The 18,848-nt window shown below is 42.5% G+C and overlaps 2 protein-coding genes across 4 annotated transcripts in view; one reads left to right on the top strand and one right to left on the bottom strand.

The window, feature by feature from the left end:
- The window catches only part of GPRIN3 (GPRIN family member 3), a 99,265-nt gene extending 87,495 nt beyond the window's left edge, over positions 1-11,770 (top strand). The window contains exon 2 of the mRNA XM_069978319.1: positions 3,589-11,770. Coding sequence (XP_069834420.1) covers positions 3,672-5,879 — 2,208 coding nt within the window. The 5' untranslated portion in view covers positions 3,589-3,671 and the 3' untranslated portion in view covers positions 5,880-11,770. The remainder of the gene's footprint in view (positions 1-3,588) is intronic.
- The window catches only part of LOC138797738 (albumin-like), a 467,413-nt gene that overhangs the window by 65,247 nt on the left and 383,318 nt on the right, over positions 1-18,848 (bottom strand). The gene's annotated exons all lie outside the window — the stretch shown is intronic.

Raw genomic sequence — 18,848 nt, 5'->3', positions numbered from 1 at the left:
GTTGTATCCTGACTACATGCTACCACTGGCTAATTACTGAATTATACCACCAGTAGTGCTACTGCATAAAAAACACCGTACAGGGTCCTACATTACCCCCACATGACAATATTGTGATTAAACTGCAGTTACATCCAGTGACTAGAAATGAGCGGACTTTTCTGATTTCTGGTTCATGAGAACCAGAACGATCGGCGTCGGATTCCATGCTGTCTGCTCGCTCCGTGCAGCGGGTGGATACCTCCTAAGGAACGCCTGGAAAACTGGGATACAGCCATTGGCATTGGCTGTATCCCAGTTTTCCAGGCGTTCCTTAGGAGGTATCCACCCGCTGCACGGAGCAAGCAGACAGCGGGAATCCGGCGCCAATCGTTCTGGTTCTCACTAACCAGAAATCTGAAAAGTCCGCTCATCTCTACCAGTGACTGACAGGTGACATCTTCTCTCATCAGTTGTTAACTTTATCTTTTCTTCTCCATTTATTCTGGGCCATCATGAAGATTTTTTTTTTAGCCATGATTGCCTTTTACCCCTTCTGTGCCCTCAAGTGAGTAAGTGTAAGTGTGCTAGGCAGACATCACCAGCTGCTCCGGATCACTACCAGACTGCAGGGCCTAATGCAGCCTGTGGTCTAAAAGTGAAATACACAGAGCAGTGAGCTGGGGACAAGTATAAGATTGCAGGGGGTCTGGCCTTGGAGTACCCCGGGGATCTCTCTATCGGTGCTCTCTTTGTCATGAATGGATCTGTGCTTTGGCGTGACCCAATGGAGCCACTGGAAAGGGTTGAGTGCTGTACAAGCCATAAAGACAGAAATGGCTGCACATCGCACCCATGGTTGACACAAAAGCTTGTTCAGCTATATTAAAAAACTAACATCAGAAGTTAGTATATAATTTGATCAAACCATATTGCCTCATGCACCAACGTGCAGGTCTCTGATACACATGAGTCACTAACCAAAAAACATCACTGTGCTGGTAAGTGAACACAATCCCCACAAAGCATGCGCAAGTAGAGAAGGGGGGGCCACGGAATGGCCCTGCAACCCCAATGTCACAGGACCAAAACCCAAAGGTCCCCCCTACCCCCAAAAACCCTCAGGCAACCGGGGTTGAGTTCTGTTCCCGCTGACCCAAAGCTTAATTCATAACAAAGGGTCGCCAATAGAGATATCCCCCAAGGAGCAAGGAGGTGAGACATCCTAGGATCTCATACTTGTCCATTGCTTAGCATTGATTAGTGAGATCAGTGCTCTCCATGTAGATAGAGTCTGCCTGAGGAAGACTCTAGATGCAAATCACTTATCCAACAGGTAAAAAGGTAAAAATTCTTCCTCTGTTTGTCAGGAAAACAGTTTGGTACCCCTGCAGTTTAAAGGGTTAATGGTAGGCAGCTGTGTGATTGCTGCTGCCTGTCATTATGCCCAACTCCTGGCACAATAATGTGTGCAAGGCTGATCACACTTAAGCGGCCTCAAACACATTAAATGACCCCTATGTCAGGAAAGTACAGTATATGGCCATGTCCACACGTCGTAAGAGACGATCTCTAAATAGGTCATCCCGATTCCCGGCTGATACTGCAGTACCAGCCTGATGATCTTTGACGCCGCAAAGTTCTGATGAGGGCGCATCTGAGCACACCCGCATCAGAACTCCTCACAGCACACTATGAAGCTTGTGGACGCAGCAGCTCGCTCCATAGTGTGCACTGATAGGGCTTTCTGCGGCTGCTATTCACTGAATAGCGGCCACAGAAAACTGACATGTGTATACGCTCCGGCCGAGATCTCATAGAAAGCAAGGCAACATACTGTATGTTCTCGTACCAAGTACGGCCATTGTCGCCGATTGCAACATTGGCCGTTTTTTACAAAGACATACATTGTGTAAACATAGCCTATAGCCGGATGGCTGACGTGAAGGGGTTCATTTAGGAAATTTAGAGGCCAAAAAAACATCTTAAATTCTTTATCATGTTTTTTGCTCAAACTATTCCTGGACATTGTTTAGGCCACTGCTATACTGTTGCCATGAAGGATGTAGTTGCTATGCATATTACATAGTAAATATCAACGTTACATCTACATGAATAACAGAACCAAATGTTTCCCAGCAGAACATTGAGCAGGCTATCACACTGCCTCTGCCAGTCCCCCTCCCCTCTTCTCAAAGTGTATAACAGGATAATGACTCCTCAAAGAAAGTGACACACATGTACCCGCTCATCGACATGAAAAAAATATTCATACACCAGCAAACCAGGATGTTTACATGCCCATTGCAGGCACTTGGGGTGGGCAGGGGTTAGCACAGGCATTCTGCATTTCAGCTCCTTTTTATCTTTTTTGTTAGTTTGTCCTTCATTGCCCTTGTGCATCAATGGACTTTAGGTGCTTATGACCCATGTCATCATTCACTTGGACCACTTTTGGTAAGCTGTAACCACTGCATACTGGGAGCAACCCACAAGACTTGCCATTGTGAAATTGCCCTAACTCAATTTGGGCCTATCAAATTATCCCAGGGCAGATTTTTTTTGCCCTGTCTGTAACTTACCCCTATTATCTTACCCTTTGCCAATGTCATGCTATTGTCATGAGATGTTACGAGTTTTAATGGTTTTAATGGTTTTAACTAGGGATGGTCCAAACCGAGTTCGGTTCGGGTTCGTACGAACCCGAACCCTCGGTAATGATTCCCACTGTCTGCCCGCTCCGTGGAGCGGGTGGATACAGTGGAAGGACCGCCTGGAAAACTGGGATACAGCCATAGCCATAGGCTGTATCCCAGTTTTCCAGGCGGTCCTCCCGCTGTATCCACCCGCTCCACAGAGCGGGCAGACAGCGGGAATCTGATGCCGAGCGTTCGGGTTCATACGAACCCGAACCTCAGGAGTTTCGGACCATCCCTAGTTTTAACCGCTTTGCGACCACTCACTGTTTTTTTATGGCGGTTTGCCTGGGGGGAATTACGGCTCCAGGGGGTTTAGAGGGGGGTAGCAGTTCCAGGGCTGCTCCTTCACCAAGGTATCGTCTAGAGCACAAGAGGAACCACCGATCCTGCTTGTTTAACCCTTCAAGTGTCGCGGCATAATAAAAGGAGATTCCCTGATCTAATCAGATCTACTGGGTTTCCACAGTGACCCGATCAAACACAAGCAAAATGCTCCACAGCAAGCCCTGGGGACCTAGAAAGGACCCTAGGGTTGTCTATCAACTCTGCAGCCTGTGTCACAGAGACACAGACATAATGTATTAGCATACAGGAGTATGCTAATACATTATAACTTTAAAGTTATTTAATAGTGATCCCTTATATTGCTAAAGAAAAAAGTTAATGAACAAAAAAAAAAATAAAGTTAACAAATGAAGTATGAAAAAACTGGAAAAAAATAAAAAACAAAAAAAAATTAGCTGGTAATTAAGGCCTTTTCAGTCCTGGTTTTAGGGGGTTAATGTCATGGCTCATTGTATATGTTGATGTTTCATGATGTTGATATACCTATTATTTATCAGATTTGTTTCTTATAATAGTGTACATTATTTTTCCAATTTATCATTAAAACTCTTCTTTTCTTACACAGGTTTGAAAACTGAAGACCCGATCTGTTGCCTTATAAAACATAGTAATTCTGCCTGAAGATTCTGTACCACAAAGTCAGATTCCATGGGGACTGTAACAGATCCTTCAGGATCTGACAAGTCATCCCCTACATCAATAGGAGAGGAATGCCCCGCTGGAGATATATCCCAGGAGGATACTCTCGAGCTTAAACGGGCAACCTCAAGCAACGGGAATGTTGCACAAATAACAGGTACATGTTCTTCAGATCTAAACTGCAAACTATCCACAGAAAGTCCTGGCAATGAAAATATATGTGACGACCAGCAAATCAATAAAACATTGTCATCATTCAGGACTTGTACACAATCAGATACCATTTATCCCTTATGTTCAACAAGTAAAGAGACACAAGCCATTCATGAGACTAGTCAACATGCTGCCACTGATGACAACACAATACAGCCACAGTCAACTATTGTACCATCTGTTGTTACAGACTTGACATTGCCAATCCAGCAAACAGCAATAGAAGAGAGTCACTTGCCAAAAGATGTAACTGAGTTACAAATAGCAACAGAAAATCAAGTAGGGAGCAGTAGAACAAGCACACAGATATCCGAAATGTCAAAAGATGTGGACGTTACGTTATTAGACAATGATAAAAATGGACACATTCCTTCCCCTAGCCAAGAAACGATAAGCGAGAATACACAGACAGAAACAAGTCTCAACTCAGATCCAGTACAAGATGTAGCAAATATAGAGGATCGTGACAATGAAGCTTTACCCAATCAATGTTCTCCTTTTAGTCGGACTGAGGAAGAGGTGAATACAAATGGGGATGATACTCTGGAAGTGCAGTTGGTTTGCAAGTTTAAGGAAATGGGTACAATGACGTCCCAGCTGGAGAGCTGGGCTAAGCAGGATGCCGAAGTACAAGCTGTAGCAAATGTAGAAAATAAATCGGTCTCGACAAGCCCAAGCATATATTCTGCATTTCTGAAAGCCTCTCCATTACTTAAAGAAAGGCAAGAACAAGTGTGTATAATTTATCAGGGCAACCCGGGAAATCCTCAGATGGACCGTGCTAATTTTGCGTTGCATTCCCAACTCTCTCAAAACCACTTGACCCCGAAAGTATGTTTCCAGCCTCCTGACGCAATGGGTCCTCAGCCTCTCCAGTTGCACACAAAAAGTCCTCCTGATGTGATACGGTCCCCCTTTCAGAGACCAGAGCTGCCGAGAAATTCACAGGTTTTATATAGAAGTGAATTAGATGGACAGGGACTGTGTATTAGAGAAAATCACCCCAATCACCCAATGCCACAGATGCAAAAGGCTAATGCCTCTCCAATTTTAATGAATGTAAAACCTGTTTACCAAATCAACATAGAGAATAGCAATCAACCTAAAGCTTCGCAGATGACGAAGGACAAGTTCAATGAGCAGCCCCAATTTAGGGCAGCTCATGATCTCGGCAGCAAAGCTAGGCTCCATCATTTAAGCGGAGTAGAACACATTCAGCTACATAACATTCGTCAAGACAATGAACAGACGGATACTCTAAGTGTCCCGGGAGAAGGTAGTTCTGATCGGAAACCTTTTCATTTTAAAATTACCAACGAACAGGGTTCCACCCAGGCTATTATGACGACAGATATAAAAAAGCCAAAGAAGGAAGAAAGGCCAACACCACTTCATGTTGAAGTTGAAGTTAACAGCACTATTGGAGCCACCGGAGGTCAAGTAGAAGAAATCCTTGAAGTTTTGGTGAGGAAGGATCAAGATGAAGGGGAAAATGCCAAAAGGTCGAGTAGTTTAAGTCTGCAAACCAGACCAGCAACGGACTTTAATCAAAGCGCAGTTCAGCTCACACCCCGACTAAGAAAAGCTAGAGAAGAGAAAAAGGAACCAGTTTTGGTCACCTTACCTACCTCTGAGCCTCCAAAGTCACATGGGAAAAAGTCAAGTCCAAGTTCAAGTGGAGAGGCTAAAAGCCAGGCAAAGCAGCCAGAAAAAAGTGTGAAAGATGTGGTATGGGATGAACAGGGCATGACGTGGGAAGTTTATGGAGCTTCTATGGACCCAGAGGCCTTAGGGATTGCTATACAGAACCACTTGCAAAGACAAATCAGAGAACACGAGAAGATGATTAGGGCTCAATTAAAGCAAAACCGTAAATCAATTTGTTCCGATTCTTCAGGGAAAAAGCACAAAAGACGACAGCACAGGGTATTTCAATCCATACTGAAGAATTTTAGACGGCCCAACTGCTGTAGTCATCCCCCTCCTTCTGCTGTCTTAGAGTAACCTCTAAAATTGTTAAAATTTATTGCCACATCAACTAGTAGACGAATATGTTTCCTTGCACTTAAGAATGTCATGGATTTTGTGTTTTTTTTTTTTTTTATTTGATTACTGTACAGGGTTTAGGGTGATTGCTGCATCGCCCTTTTTTTTGTAATTCAATACCATTTTTATTTTCATGATAGGGTGGATATTAATAGATAAATTCACACGTTGTCTTTCCAGCACCAACATTTGATAACTGTTTTATATGTGTTGAATTTGTATTTTCATCTCGATAGGCAAACAGAATTAGGCTAAGCTGCTGAAATGTCAATAAGTGTGCCGTTAAATGCAGTGCCAGAAACGCCTTTTCACAACGGCCTTTTTTGACTCTGACGTTAATAAAAGAATGAGTGGTGATGAGTTGTATATAAGAGCAATATAAAAGCAACACAGATGTCTGCACCGTGTTAGTATTACGTCCTCACCTTCAATATTAGTACACTCTCCTAATCCAGAAATAGGGTCTTGGTACGACAAGCAGCCCAAGAGAAGAAAAGTCTAGACACATCCAATAACCACCCAAGTAAGAGTTACATTTTGCACAGTATCACACTGTAGAATCTACATGATTTTTCTATTGCTAATGGTACATTACACTACAGTAGTAGGACTACTAGGGCTAAATCGGCATTTTAGCTTACACTTATGGGCCCTCCAGAGTCTTTTCGTTGACTTACTTAACAATCCTAAAGGTAACAATGGTAACAATACAAATATTATTACTATGAGAATTACTTTGGCAGTAAGCACACTACATTTACTACAGCAGTACATATATTCCACTTAAATTAGTACTAATATTACAACTACCAACACATTAAAGGAGAAGTCTGGTGTTTTCTAAAAGCCGTCAGCCTGCAGGGGGAGGGGGGAAATTTATTTCCAGTAACAACTCACCTGTCCCCATGCCTGTTGTGAGCAGCGGGAACGTCCGCAGGGCCCGCCCGAGCTCATGGATCTCCAGGGTGTCCACTTCCCAACTCAGCTAATGGACTGGCCCCTCAGCCAGTCAGTGACTTAGGCAGAACATCGCTCCAGTCACTAATTGGCTGATCAGCCAGTCCATCAGCCAGGACAAGCATTTTCCCCCAAGTCGTGACATCATCACAACTCAGGGGAAAATGACTTCCGGCGGGGTCCTGAGGCCGATCCAGCTTCTCACCGCAGGCACCGGGAGAGGTATAGTAAGTGCGTACTTGAAATCAATTTCCCCCCCCTCCTCCTGCAGGCTGAAGGCTTTTAAAAAATGCCAGACTTCTCCTTTAAGCATACCATGATCGCTAATGGTTATAATACTATCCTTCTGTGCACAATGTCACTTAGTACACTGTTTATCAAAGTTCCACCATAAATGCAGCAAAAGGCATAGTGCTACCTGTAAAGAGTTACAACTACTGTGCCCACCCTTTAAAGAGGACCTGTCACCACTCCAGATCTGTCTGTTTTAGTAAATAAATGCAATGCCCATGAAATTTCTGAAAATTCTGAATCAGCTATTTGTATAGCTGTGTGTTGTGCTGTTCCTGTGTTATTCTAACTAGAGGTGTCTGACTCAATAACCAACTGGGTGTTACCAATTGGGGGCGTTTCCGGATATTGTCTGGCACGATCCAATCAGAGCTGACAGTGCCAAATAGTGTAGGGACACGCCTCCAACTGGCAACACCCAGTCATTGTTATTAAAGGGGTTATCCAGCGCTACAAAAACATGGCCACTTTCTTCCAGAGCCCCACTCTTGTCTCCAGCTTGGGCGGGGTTTTGCTGCTCAGTTCCATTGAAGTGAATGGAGCTTAATTGCAAACAGTACCTGAACTGGAGACAAGAGTTGTGTTGTCTCTGAAAGTAAGTGGCCATGTTTTTGTAGCACTGGATAACCCCTTTAAGAATAAAACAGGAATAAAACATCACAGAGCGATAGGGAAATAATATTCCAGTACTACAAGTATTTACTAAAACAGACAGGTCAGGAGTGGTAATAGGTTCCCTTTAAAGAAGCAGCTCTATATTGATCGATTGATTGATTTTATTTTTTGCCCATATAATGCACACTGACCATCACTATTCCTGCAGTGTCGTCTCTTTCATCCTAGCTCTGCTGCATCCATACAATTGATCTGGGTCATGTGACCGCTCAACAGCTATCATCTTGACTTTCAGATTTCAAACTGCATTCCCCCCCCTTTCAAATCTGATGCCAATCCCATGATGCATTAGCATAGCATCACGTGGGCAGCTAGAGCCAATACCATCTACGAGATTATAACTATACATTCAGGGAGACTGAACTGTCATCAAATCCATTATAACTGTGTAACAGGAGATGCATAGTCATCATCAGTAACTCTAAAGTAATAAAGCATGCAGCTTCTTCATACAGGAAGTTCTGGCTAAGATGATGATTGCATTGGAAGCTCAGAAACATGTGTCATTTCCAGGGGGTCACCATGAGATCACATGACTCAACTAAAGAAAAGGTTTCCAGGAATTTTCAGATAGAAAGAAACATCTGAATAAGATATTACACGCTGAATTATATACCAGGCATATTACTCCCACAGTGGTGATTGCCCCGGAACCCCTCAAACAGTGACAATGGATTGTCCCACAGTTGCAGCCATGGTACAGTAGTAAAATTTGTGTATTCTTGTGAATTATATTATTGGCGTTAAATCAATGGGACAAAACAATCTCTGGCATTGACTTCTAAAATCAAAGTAATCATGCCTAATCTTAAAGGTCAGCCAGTTTAAATAACTTGTTTGTAACAAATTATACCATGGAAACCACAAATATATGTAGAATAGAAAACATGTTATACAATATTTCAGGTTATCATTTGGAGACCCCAGCACATTACTTAAAAATGTTTTAATTTATTTTATTTTTTTTTGCTTTCAAATCAAGGGGTATCAGAAAGTTATATAGATTTGTAATTTACTTCTATCTAAAAAATCTCAAGTCTTCAAGTACTTATCAGCTGCCATATGTCCTGCAGGAAATGGTGCATTTTTTCCAGTCTTTTGGTGCATTTTTTCAAGTTTTTAAATAGATTTGAATTACAAATCTACAGTATATAACTTTCTGACACCACTTGATTTCAAAGCAAAAAAAAAAATCCGGAGTACCCCCTTAAAATTATTCTTATCCTAAATAATGAATGGTATTTATCAGAATTAGTGCAACAAAATGGAGGCATTTCCTATAACTATCACTCAATTTTCAGTCTTTAGTCCTATGATGTACCTTGCATCACCTTTACTTTTTAGTTGCATTCAGTTTAGTTGCATTCATTTTTAAGCTCAACTATATATTCTTAAAGGGAATGTGTCACCTAAATTTTCTTTTACTGATTCCAATCTGTTTCTATTTTCTGTCTGTAATTTTTTTCCCTTTTTATACATTGTTATGGAGGCTGCCATTTTGGCTGAGCTGTTTTTAACAGCATTTAGTGACATGCTTTACAGCATGCCTCATGGACACAGAGGACAATAAACAGAGTCTGTCCCCTTGAGATGAATGTCAAACATTACTGAGTGTGCTCTGTGACCTTTAAAGAGGTAATTCTACACGGATTTCTGTTGTCATATACTGGTGACATGTCGCTGCAATGCTGTACAGATCACTTTAGAGCAGCCTCCTCTTATTAAAAGACACAGAACAGGAAGTCCCAGCTTAGTTTTTGCCCCAGTGGTAATGAAAACTGCAAGATTTTAGTATTATTTTATAATACAGACAATAAAATGGAAAATTAGAAAAAATTCTAAAAAATTCTTTAAAATAAATTAGTTTAACCCTTTCACGACCATGGGTCATTGATTCCTCCATGCCCAGGTTGTTTTTGGACATCAGCTTATGGGATCATAATGATCCCATAAGCTGATTTCCCTATGTCTGCCACCTCTCCTCTGTCCCCTGCTACGTGCCCAGCCTTCGCTCTCTCCCCCCGGTGTGCGCCCTGGATTACCACCCTCCCCCCACCGGCCTCCGTAGCCAAGAAACTGGAAGCCTGAGGCTTCCGGTTTCCATGGCTACCATTGGGGCTCTGCGATCACTTTGCAGAGCCCTGATGAACACAGGACGAAGAATTCTCCCTCTGTAGAGGGAGAACTCTCTGTCTGGAGCCCTATAGATGCTGCGGTCATGTTGACCGCAGTATCTATAGGGCTTACTCTCAGTACTGGAGCGCGGCTCCAGTGCTGAGAGTTGCGGTGGGTCCCCGGCTATCACTGATAGCCGGGACCTGCCGGGGATGACACAGGCGCAGCTTCTGCACCTGTGTTATCCTCGATTGTAAGTTAACGTTGCTGCAGCCTCAGGCATGGGCTGCAGCGACGTTAATTTACTGTGCAGCGGGAGGGGGTTATCATAAAAACATTATTTAAACAAAATGTCATTTTCATGACACATTCCCTTTAAGAAGGGAAGAAAAAGACCACTTAAGACAGTGTCGTTTGTCAGTGTGTAATTCCAGATAACACAGAAAATTATGTTTGGCACACGCCATACTGCCGAAGTATTTTACAGCATGATTTACCAGCCTGACAGTTATACCACAGCAATGTTCAATTGTGCCGTCCCCCCATGGACCACTATATTTTTGTAATTCGGAAAGCGTTAGGGAGGGATGAGTTCTGTCGACAACTAACATGTTTGTAGCGTGTGTAACAATGCCTATAAATATAGGAGGCATGAGACTACGGCTGACACCTCTTAGAGGAAACAATGAAGTCATGCGGAAAATCTGTAGTAGTAGTCGATTTCGAATGCTCTTTCACTGACCTCATTTCTATCTAAACTGTATACGTTAATACACTGAACTTAGGCATGCAAACAGGATAATGGGTTACTACTGAGCAATATCTTCCATCCTCCAAATGACCACTGTTTTTTTCGTTTTCAAACCTTCTGTCTCCAGCAGACACAGAACTGCAGTTTTAAAGGATTTTCCCTTTCATGAGTATAGGAGGATTAATCAGAATGACCAAATTATCAATCCATGCTAATCCTAGGACATGCTTAACACTGCGGTGTGACCCAAATGCATGCTGGGTACAACTGTGCATACTGCCCAGAAGTAAATAAGAGAATACAGGGAGTGGATTTTTTTTTTTAATTATTCTTTAAAATGAATTCAATCTATTGTTCCTCTGTCGATCGTGCTTCCTCTAAAAGCAATATAAAAGCTCTTCAATGTAAATATATATGCATTGATTTAATTTGCAATGTATTTTCTCAATGTATCCGAGATGTGCATTTCCCTTCCATGATGAAATGATTGCTCTCATCGTGTTAATGTATACTAACACCGAAGAGGTTCGTGAAACAATCTGTGAGTCTGTGTGACTGTCGTTTTTTTGTTTTTTTCCCCCCATAAATTTTCATGCAAACGTTTCCAAGGTGTACTAATAGAATTTCTTGTCCCATTGACCTAGGTCACATTCAGTGTTTTTCCAACCTGTGATATAGAAAGATGGAGTTGGTTGATGTTGATGTCGATGTAAACAATGTTACATAAAGCTATTGAATAGTTTTCATCCGTCGCATTGAAATCCATATAATTTGTATGTATTGTAATGTTATAAAGTAAAAAAAAAAAAAACGTTATCGAAAAAGAAGAATGTCATTTTACGTGTATAGCGGAAAAAAAAAAACTTTTCTATTTGAATGAAGAAATATTTTCTGGCACATTTTTCAAAGCTACATCATCACAATAAACAAAAAAAAAACAAACAATGGAAATGTTATAAACAACGTTGATTTTTATTATATTAGTATGTAACATTTATGAAAATATATCTGGAATAAGTAAATGCACTTGTGTCACAGATCTGTAATAAATATAAATCGAATCATGCATTGCATTGTATTTCTAACGGAGACCTGTCCCATCAGACATGATATTGCACACATGTATTATATATTACTACAATTGTTTAGTTTGATATTTTAACTTTTAGTTATTTTTTTATTTCATTTATTTGATCATATAGAAAAAAAACTCTGGTCACACATGGAAAACCACAAGAAATGGAAGGACTGCTGCTAAAGAATGTTATCGGAGATTCCATGGGTCACCTTTTAATATTTTCAGCACACCTGGACTCATTAAAGAGACATGTGTTCGTATTAGTTCTGTAGGATATTAAAGGGTTTGACAGGTTTACAAGATTTCAAAATCCTTTACTTGTAGTAGGAGGAGGAAGGGTCCCATATTGGATATCCTTATCAACTAGCGTGCATAGAGAGTGTCTACATCATGTCCATCATTATATTAGCAGCCCATTGATCTTAAAGGGGTACTCCAGGCATTTGAGAGTAGTTTACTCCTTTGTGTAATAGTAATGGGCCTTAAAGGGATACTCTGGCTAAAATGTTTTATTTCAAATCAAATGGTTTCAGAAAGTTATATAGATTTGTAGTTTACTTTACTCTATTTAAAAAAAATTCTCAAGTCTTCCAGTACTTATCAGCTGCTGTATGTCCTGCAGGAAGTGGTGTATTCTTTCCAGTCTCACACAGTGCTCTCTGCTGCCACCTCTGTCCATAATTATTATTATTTATTTAAAAAGCGCCCTTAATTCCAGAGAGCTATACAAGCAATAAGGGTAACAAACAGGAACATTACAAGATTAAAAACACATTACTTGAAGGAAAATGGCAGACTGGTACATGGGGGAAGAGGACCCTGCCCGTGAGGGCTTACAATCTATAAGGGACGGGGAGAGAAACAGTAGGTAAAGTGCAGGCAGCAAAGTGTGATGCAGAAATGGTATAGGTTGTAGTCCATGTCAGAAACTGTCCAGGGGAAAAACACTGAGCAGACAAATCTAGATTTCTGTTGCACCATGGGAGGGTCAGTATTTGCCACAAACAGCAGCAATGAATAAATTATACCTACCTTTCCTTGGCACACCTTGAGTCTCCTTATATCCATGGATGGACTGTAAGGCTTATATAAGCATTATGGCCAAACACGTTCAAGTTAAAACCCATAATGCTCTGTACCTTGTACAGCATATAAGTCATGGGGAGGTATGACTGAGAAGTCAAGGAGTAACTGAGGAGTGAGTACCTGCAGGTATCAGTAGAACGCAATTTTGTGGTGCTGATTGGTTATTATGGCAGCTGGAGGCCTTTTCCTTCGTACCAGTCTTGGTAAATCTGCTGATCAAGTTTGCCACAGGCAGGCTTTACTAGTTGAGCATGATCTACCATAGCATTGATCAGTATAAGCAATCTAAAGATTGCTTATAATAGTTCTAAGGGTACAAACCCACTTGACGTATTTGCTGCGTGAATCAGTCTTAAAAATAAGCAGGCAAAACGCAGGTTGGCTTTATACAATTGTTCTGCGTTAAAATACGCAATTGCGTATTTTTGAAGCGTGAAGCTTGTTGTTAGCAAAGCATCAGTTGTTAACAACCTGTGCGAAAAACGCATGTAGCTTCACACTTCAAAAATACGCAATTGCGGATTTTAACACAGAACAATTGTATAAAGCCAACCTGCGTTTTGCCTGCTTATTTTTAAGACTGATTCACGCCGCAAATACGTCAAGTGGGTTTGTACCCTAAAAAACAGTCTAAAGATTGCTTATAATAAAATTGTAAAAAAAAGGTTTAAAAACCTAAAAAAGGGTAGCTCATTTCGAACAACTTTGCAGAAAATGTAGTACAAAAGAATATAAGAAAGTATGTAATGGATTTTAGGCAAAACAGCATCCTTCTGTACTCACAAGACTGTCCCACCTCACATCTTATCTATTTATCCCTTAGAGAAAGCCAGCTACAGCAGAGTGAAGTAGGATGAATACGGGTTTGCATTGTCCATGAACCACTAAGGAGGGGAAGAGGAGAATGAGTAAGAAACAAGAGTTGATGAGCAGCCAATGTAGTTTGCAGACTTTCTGGCCAGAGAAAACGCTGGATTCACTGGTTAGACTATGTCTAGGAACTTCTGAAGGCTCGCTACAGTGAGTTAGACGTGCAGGATCACATTTTTTGTGTGTATATGAGCCAGCACAGAGTCTATATGATCCCCCTGTGTAACCATATAGTAGTTAGGCCTCAATGTACTAATCCCCCCAGTTGTTAGCCCACCCAGTAGGTATTATTCATCATGTAGGTATACTCCCTGTAGGTAGACCCCTAGAAGTTAGCCCTGCACCAATAAATTGTATCCTGCATGTAGGTAATGCCTCCTTAATGGCCCTATTCCACGGAACGATTATCGTTCGTTTGCGGACGATATCGACCGCTACGGACGATAATCGTTCCGTGGAATAGAGTGCAACGATCAGCCGACATCGTTCATGTCGGCTGATCGTTGCAGTCGCTTGTTTTTCAACATGTTGAAAAACAAGCGACTGATATAGCAGCGATCTGCTGCCGTCGCTCCGTTGAATAGGAGCATCGGCAGCAGACGCTGCTATATCCTATGGGCTGCCCGGACGATCAGCGATCCTCCGAGCAGCCCCCCCGCAGCTCCCCGCCGCCCCTCCCGCACTCACCCGCTCGCTGCAGCCGCGTTGAATAGCGGCGGCAGCGAGCGGCGAACGAGGAGCAAAAGAGCGCTAATAGCGCTCGTTTGCTCCTCTAAAACGACCCGTGGAATAGGGCCATCAGTAATCCCCCTTCTAGCCAATCTCTAAGATGATTGTTAATGATGTCAGAATTGAGTCACTCAGCTTGATTTGACAACTAATTGGCCAATGTAATAGGGACGAAAGCAGCAGCTGTAGAAAGCAACAGCGTTATTTCTTCCAGCCAAAATAAACTCAAAATCAACTCCAGTTGCCAGCCAGGCCTGGGTGTTAACCAACAACAACAAAAAAATCTCCTTTGCCTCTCCTGCTTCAGTGATGTCTCAGTAACTGTGGCTCTCTGTTCCTATCTGCGTACTGTGTTGGGTTGCCATGATGACATCAGGGCTGTCAGTTTATTTAAAGTGGGAGGCTGCCTGGAATCCACAGAGCAAAGTACAGCATTGCCTGACTATTGTTCCCACTATTGATTCCTGTCCTAAACCAGATATTGGCCATAGGCCTGACTATGCTGCTGTCTGACCTTCTGGCTTGTTTTAACCAGAAAGAGAGATTATCTGATTATACAAAATAAATGAATAACCTTAACCTGACACTTTGTGTGTTACTTACAAAGGTAAAGTTTACTCAAATCTGCATTTTCATTTCAAGAATTTTTATTCAAGAATTTTTATATAAAAATAGAGAAAAAAATATTATACAACAATAGAGGTAAATCTGCATTTTCATTCCAGATTTTAAGTGCCAAATAGTAATGAGCAAATAGTGAAATATTTGAATATTGGATCCCATTAAAGTCTATGGGAACAAGTATTCCATTATTGAAAAACATCTATTCGACCACTTGGAGGTAAAAACCGGAAGCTGGGGGATTTGAATGCTTATCGAATATTTTTCGAATATTCGGCAAACTATTTGATAATATTGGACAGATCGAATACCCTACTATTCGATATCTATTCGATCGAACAGTATTCGCTCATCACTAGTGCCAAACAATCATGGCTCCTAAACAGTAAAACTGTTCAAGTCCTAGTGTCCATATGGGGGGGGGGTGTAGCTAAAGGCTCATCCCATGCCCCCCTCCTTTAGGGCCAGTTCACATTGAGTAAAATTGGTGGAATTTTGTGGCTGAACTCTCTGCAGCAGAATCCCGCCTGCCTCAATTCTTGTCAGTTCTTTAAGCGGACAGCCGTAGCGAGCAGATGCGTGCGAGCCCTCCCATAGAGAAACATTGTCACACTGAGGCAGAATGAAGTTATATGGCAGTAACTCAGAGGTGATGTCTTCTTTGTCCAGCCCAGGCTGCCATGAACCTAAACTATCGGCTTCTGATTCCCGCTGTCTGCCCGCTCCGTGGAGATGGTGGATACAGCCTGAGGACCGCCTAGAAAACTGGGATACAGCCTATGGCTATGGCTGTATCCCAGTTTTCCAGGCGGTCCTCAAGGTTGTATCCATCCTCTCCACGGAGTGGGCAGACAGCAGGAATCAGAAGCCAATAGTTCAGGTTCATACGAACCCGAACCTCGGCCGGTTCTCTCATCCCTAGTCACACCTCATCTACTGTATGCAAAGTTTGCTGCCCAGATGTCAACACTATACTATTACCTATTATTGTCACACAGTGTCTCATGCCGGAGTTATAAAAAAAAAAAAAATTACACTATACTCATTGGTTTTAGCTCCGTCATGTCCAGTGCTGCTGCTCCAGGCCTTCCCGCCATCTTTGTTTACTTCCCTGCAGATGTGCCTGTATATATTGTAGTCAATCAAGATGGCACAAGATCCAGAAGCCAGTGACTGGACATGTAATCTCTGCAGGGAAGTGAACAAAGGTGGCATAGAGGACCAGACCAGAGCCTTGGGCAACATGACTTCCAAATACAGGCCTAATATGAATATATTAAGATTGATCACTTTCAGTCCTCATCATCACATCATTAATGACCACTACAATGTTGATCTCTATAAATCATAACATGAACTATAAAATTATGAAACTTTAGACCTCTAGGTCTGCCAAATGACAGACATTACAGGGTTTCGTCATGGGCTCTGGTATTGTCCTTATAAAAGGCTGATCACTTGACATGTATAATTATGTCGGACTTTGTTGTGATTTATTCTTTAATTAGCCAACAACTGCTACCATCCTTCTCTAATAGAATTTGGCAGCTTAAGTTTGTTAGAGAGTAGAATGTACAAGAATTCTGGGTAGTGCAGAGAACAGAGCCTTAAGCTATAAATCATGCTGACAACGAAGGTGAAATTGTGCTTCCTGCACTATGTCAAACTAATGAAGTGGCAGAGCCAAGTTTTCTTTGTTTTTGAGGAAGTTTTTTTTGTATTTATAGCAAATCTCAAGCAAAATGTTACCATACACTCATTACATGAATGCCAACAAGTAGCCTGAAAGTAGCCTGAGTTTTGTAGCCTAGAGTGAAACAAATAATTCTTTTCTAATTTCTAAAAGCCATCAGCCTGCAGGGGGAGGGGGGAAATTTATTACAAGTGACAACTTACCTCTCCCTGTGCCCGCGGTGAGTGGCGGGAGCGGCTGCCGGACCCCCACTGTGCCCTGGAATCTCTGAAGCTGACACATCACAACCCGTCTGATAGACGGGCTGCTCAGCCAGTCAGTGATTTGAGTGGGACGCCGCCCCAGTCACTGATTGGCTAAGTGGCCAGTCCATCAGCCAGGACAGGCATTTTTCCCCGAGTCGTGACATCATCACACCTCGGGGGGAAATTACTTCCAGCAGGTATCCAGCGGCCGCTGCAGCCACTCGTCACAGGCATAGGAAGAGGTAAGTTTCTCCTTGTAATCAATTTCCTCCCTCCCCTTGCAGGCTGGCGGCTTTCAGAAATCGCCGGACTTCTCCTTTAACCCCTTCCCGCATAATCACGTATCGACGCGTCCAAATCTGCACAGCGTTCTGGCATGTGGACGTGCCAGTACGTGAGAGGGATGACACTGGCGCAAGGAGCTGTGTCTGTGTCATCCGTAGGGGGATGGGTTGTTAACGCTATAGGTGGTGCGATCTGTGCGATCGCAGCACCTATAGTGCTGCAAGAAGGGAGAATCCTCCCTTCGTCCCCCATCGGGGCTGTGCATTGAGATCGCACAGCCCCAGTGGTTGCTATGACGTCAGGAGGCTTCCCCAAAGTCCCCGAAGTCCCCATGGTGGGACAATAAAATAAAGTGTATAAAATAAAAAATAACACACATAAAAACATATATTAGGTCCACTGCAGACATCCCCTACTGCTAATGACTCCTAAATAGTGTTGAGCGGACTCTGTACTGTGTGATGGATACTTATATATAGTTGTGCTGGCACAGGTATATTTGGTTAAATTAACTGTCCAATATGGAGAATCCCTTCACTTCCAGGCTTCCAGAACAGATTGGGTATGGGGCTTCTCTCTTGGACCCATCAATTGTGCCTTATAGCCAAGAAATGGCAACATACAGTAAATTCTGGGGTGCATATTCATGTGGTTACCCAAGTGCCTTATCTGAATGAAGTAAAATGGCATGATTAAAGCCTTAGAGTAGTCTTGAGCAGACTCACCAAACTGTTTAGGTTCTGCAAGATTCTCCGGCTTGGCGTTTGACTTTAGTAGGGTGAATAATAATAATAATAATTTTTATTTATATAGCACCAACAGATTCCGTAGCACTTTACAATTCTGGGGTACATACATAGACAAAAATCATACATTATAGAGCTATACATATAAATATCTATACATGAGGAGTGAGGTCCCTGCTCGCATGCATGAGCTTACAGACTATTAGGAGGGGGTTTGAGACAAAATGGCAGAGGGGCAAAGTCCTTCCTTTTTAGCATGGTCCGGCCATCTTTATAAATAAGGCAGTGCAGGTAAAGGTGGGTAAACCAGTCACCAACCAATGCCTGCATGCACAGGTCTAAGTGCTTGTAGATACCGCACTAAGGGTCCTATTACATGAGCCGACTCCTGACCAATCATTTTAGTAAATGAACGTCGATCTACTAGATCGGCACTAGTTTACTGGACCTATGAGATGGCCCAATAATTGGACTGCAAGGGCTACATTAGCAATGTCCATGCAGCCTTTGCCCAAACACCTGATACCTTACCACTCCCCGCTCCCGGTCTTCTCTCCTGTGCTCCGAAATTTCCCGGTCCCAACGGCTGCAGCCTCTGAGCAGCCTATGAGCAGCCTATTACCTGACAGGCTGCTCAGCCAATCACAGGTTGGGACCGCTATGTGATTGGCTGAGCAGGATGCTGAGATGCTGCTGCCACTGGGACCGGGAAGCTGCGGAGCACAGGAGAGAAGACCGGGAGCGGGGAGAGGTAAGGTATCAGGTGTTTGGGCAATCGTCAGCTG

The sequence above is a fragment of the Dendropsophus ebraccatus genome, chromosome 7 (assembly GCF_027789765.1).
Source record: "Dendropsophus ebraccatus isolate aDenEbr1 chromosome 7, aDenEbr1.pat, whole genome shotgun sequence".
NCBI classification, from domain to species: Eukaryota; Metazoa; Chordata; class Amphibia; order Anura; family Hylidae; genus Dendropsophus; species Dendropsophus ebraccatus.
Note: the sequence above shows the minus strand (reverse complement) of the source record. Positions and strands in the feature narration are given on the sequence as shown.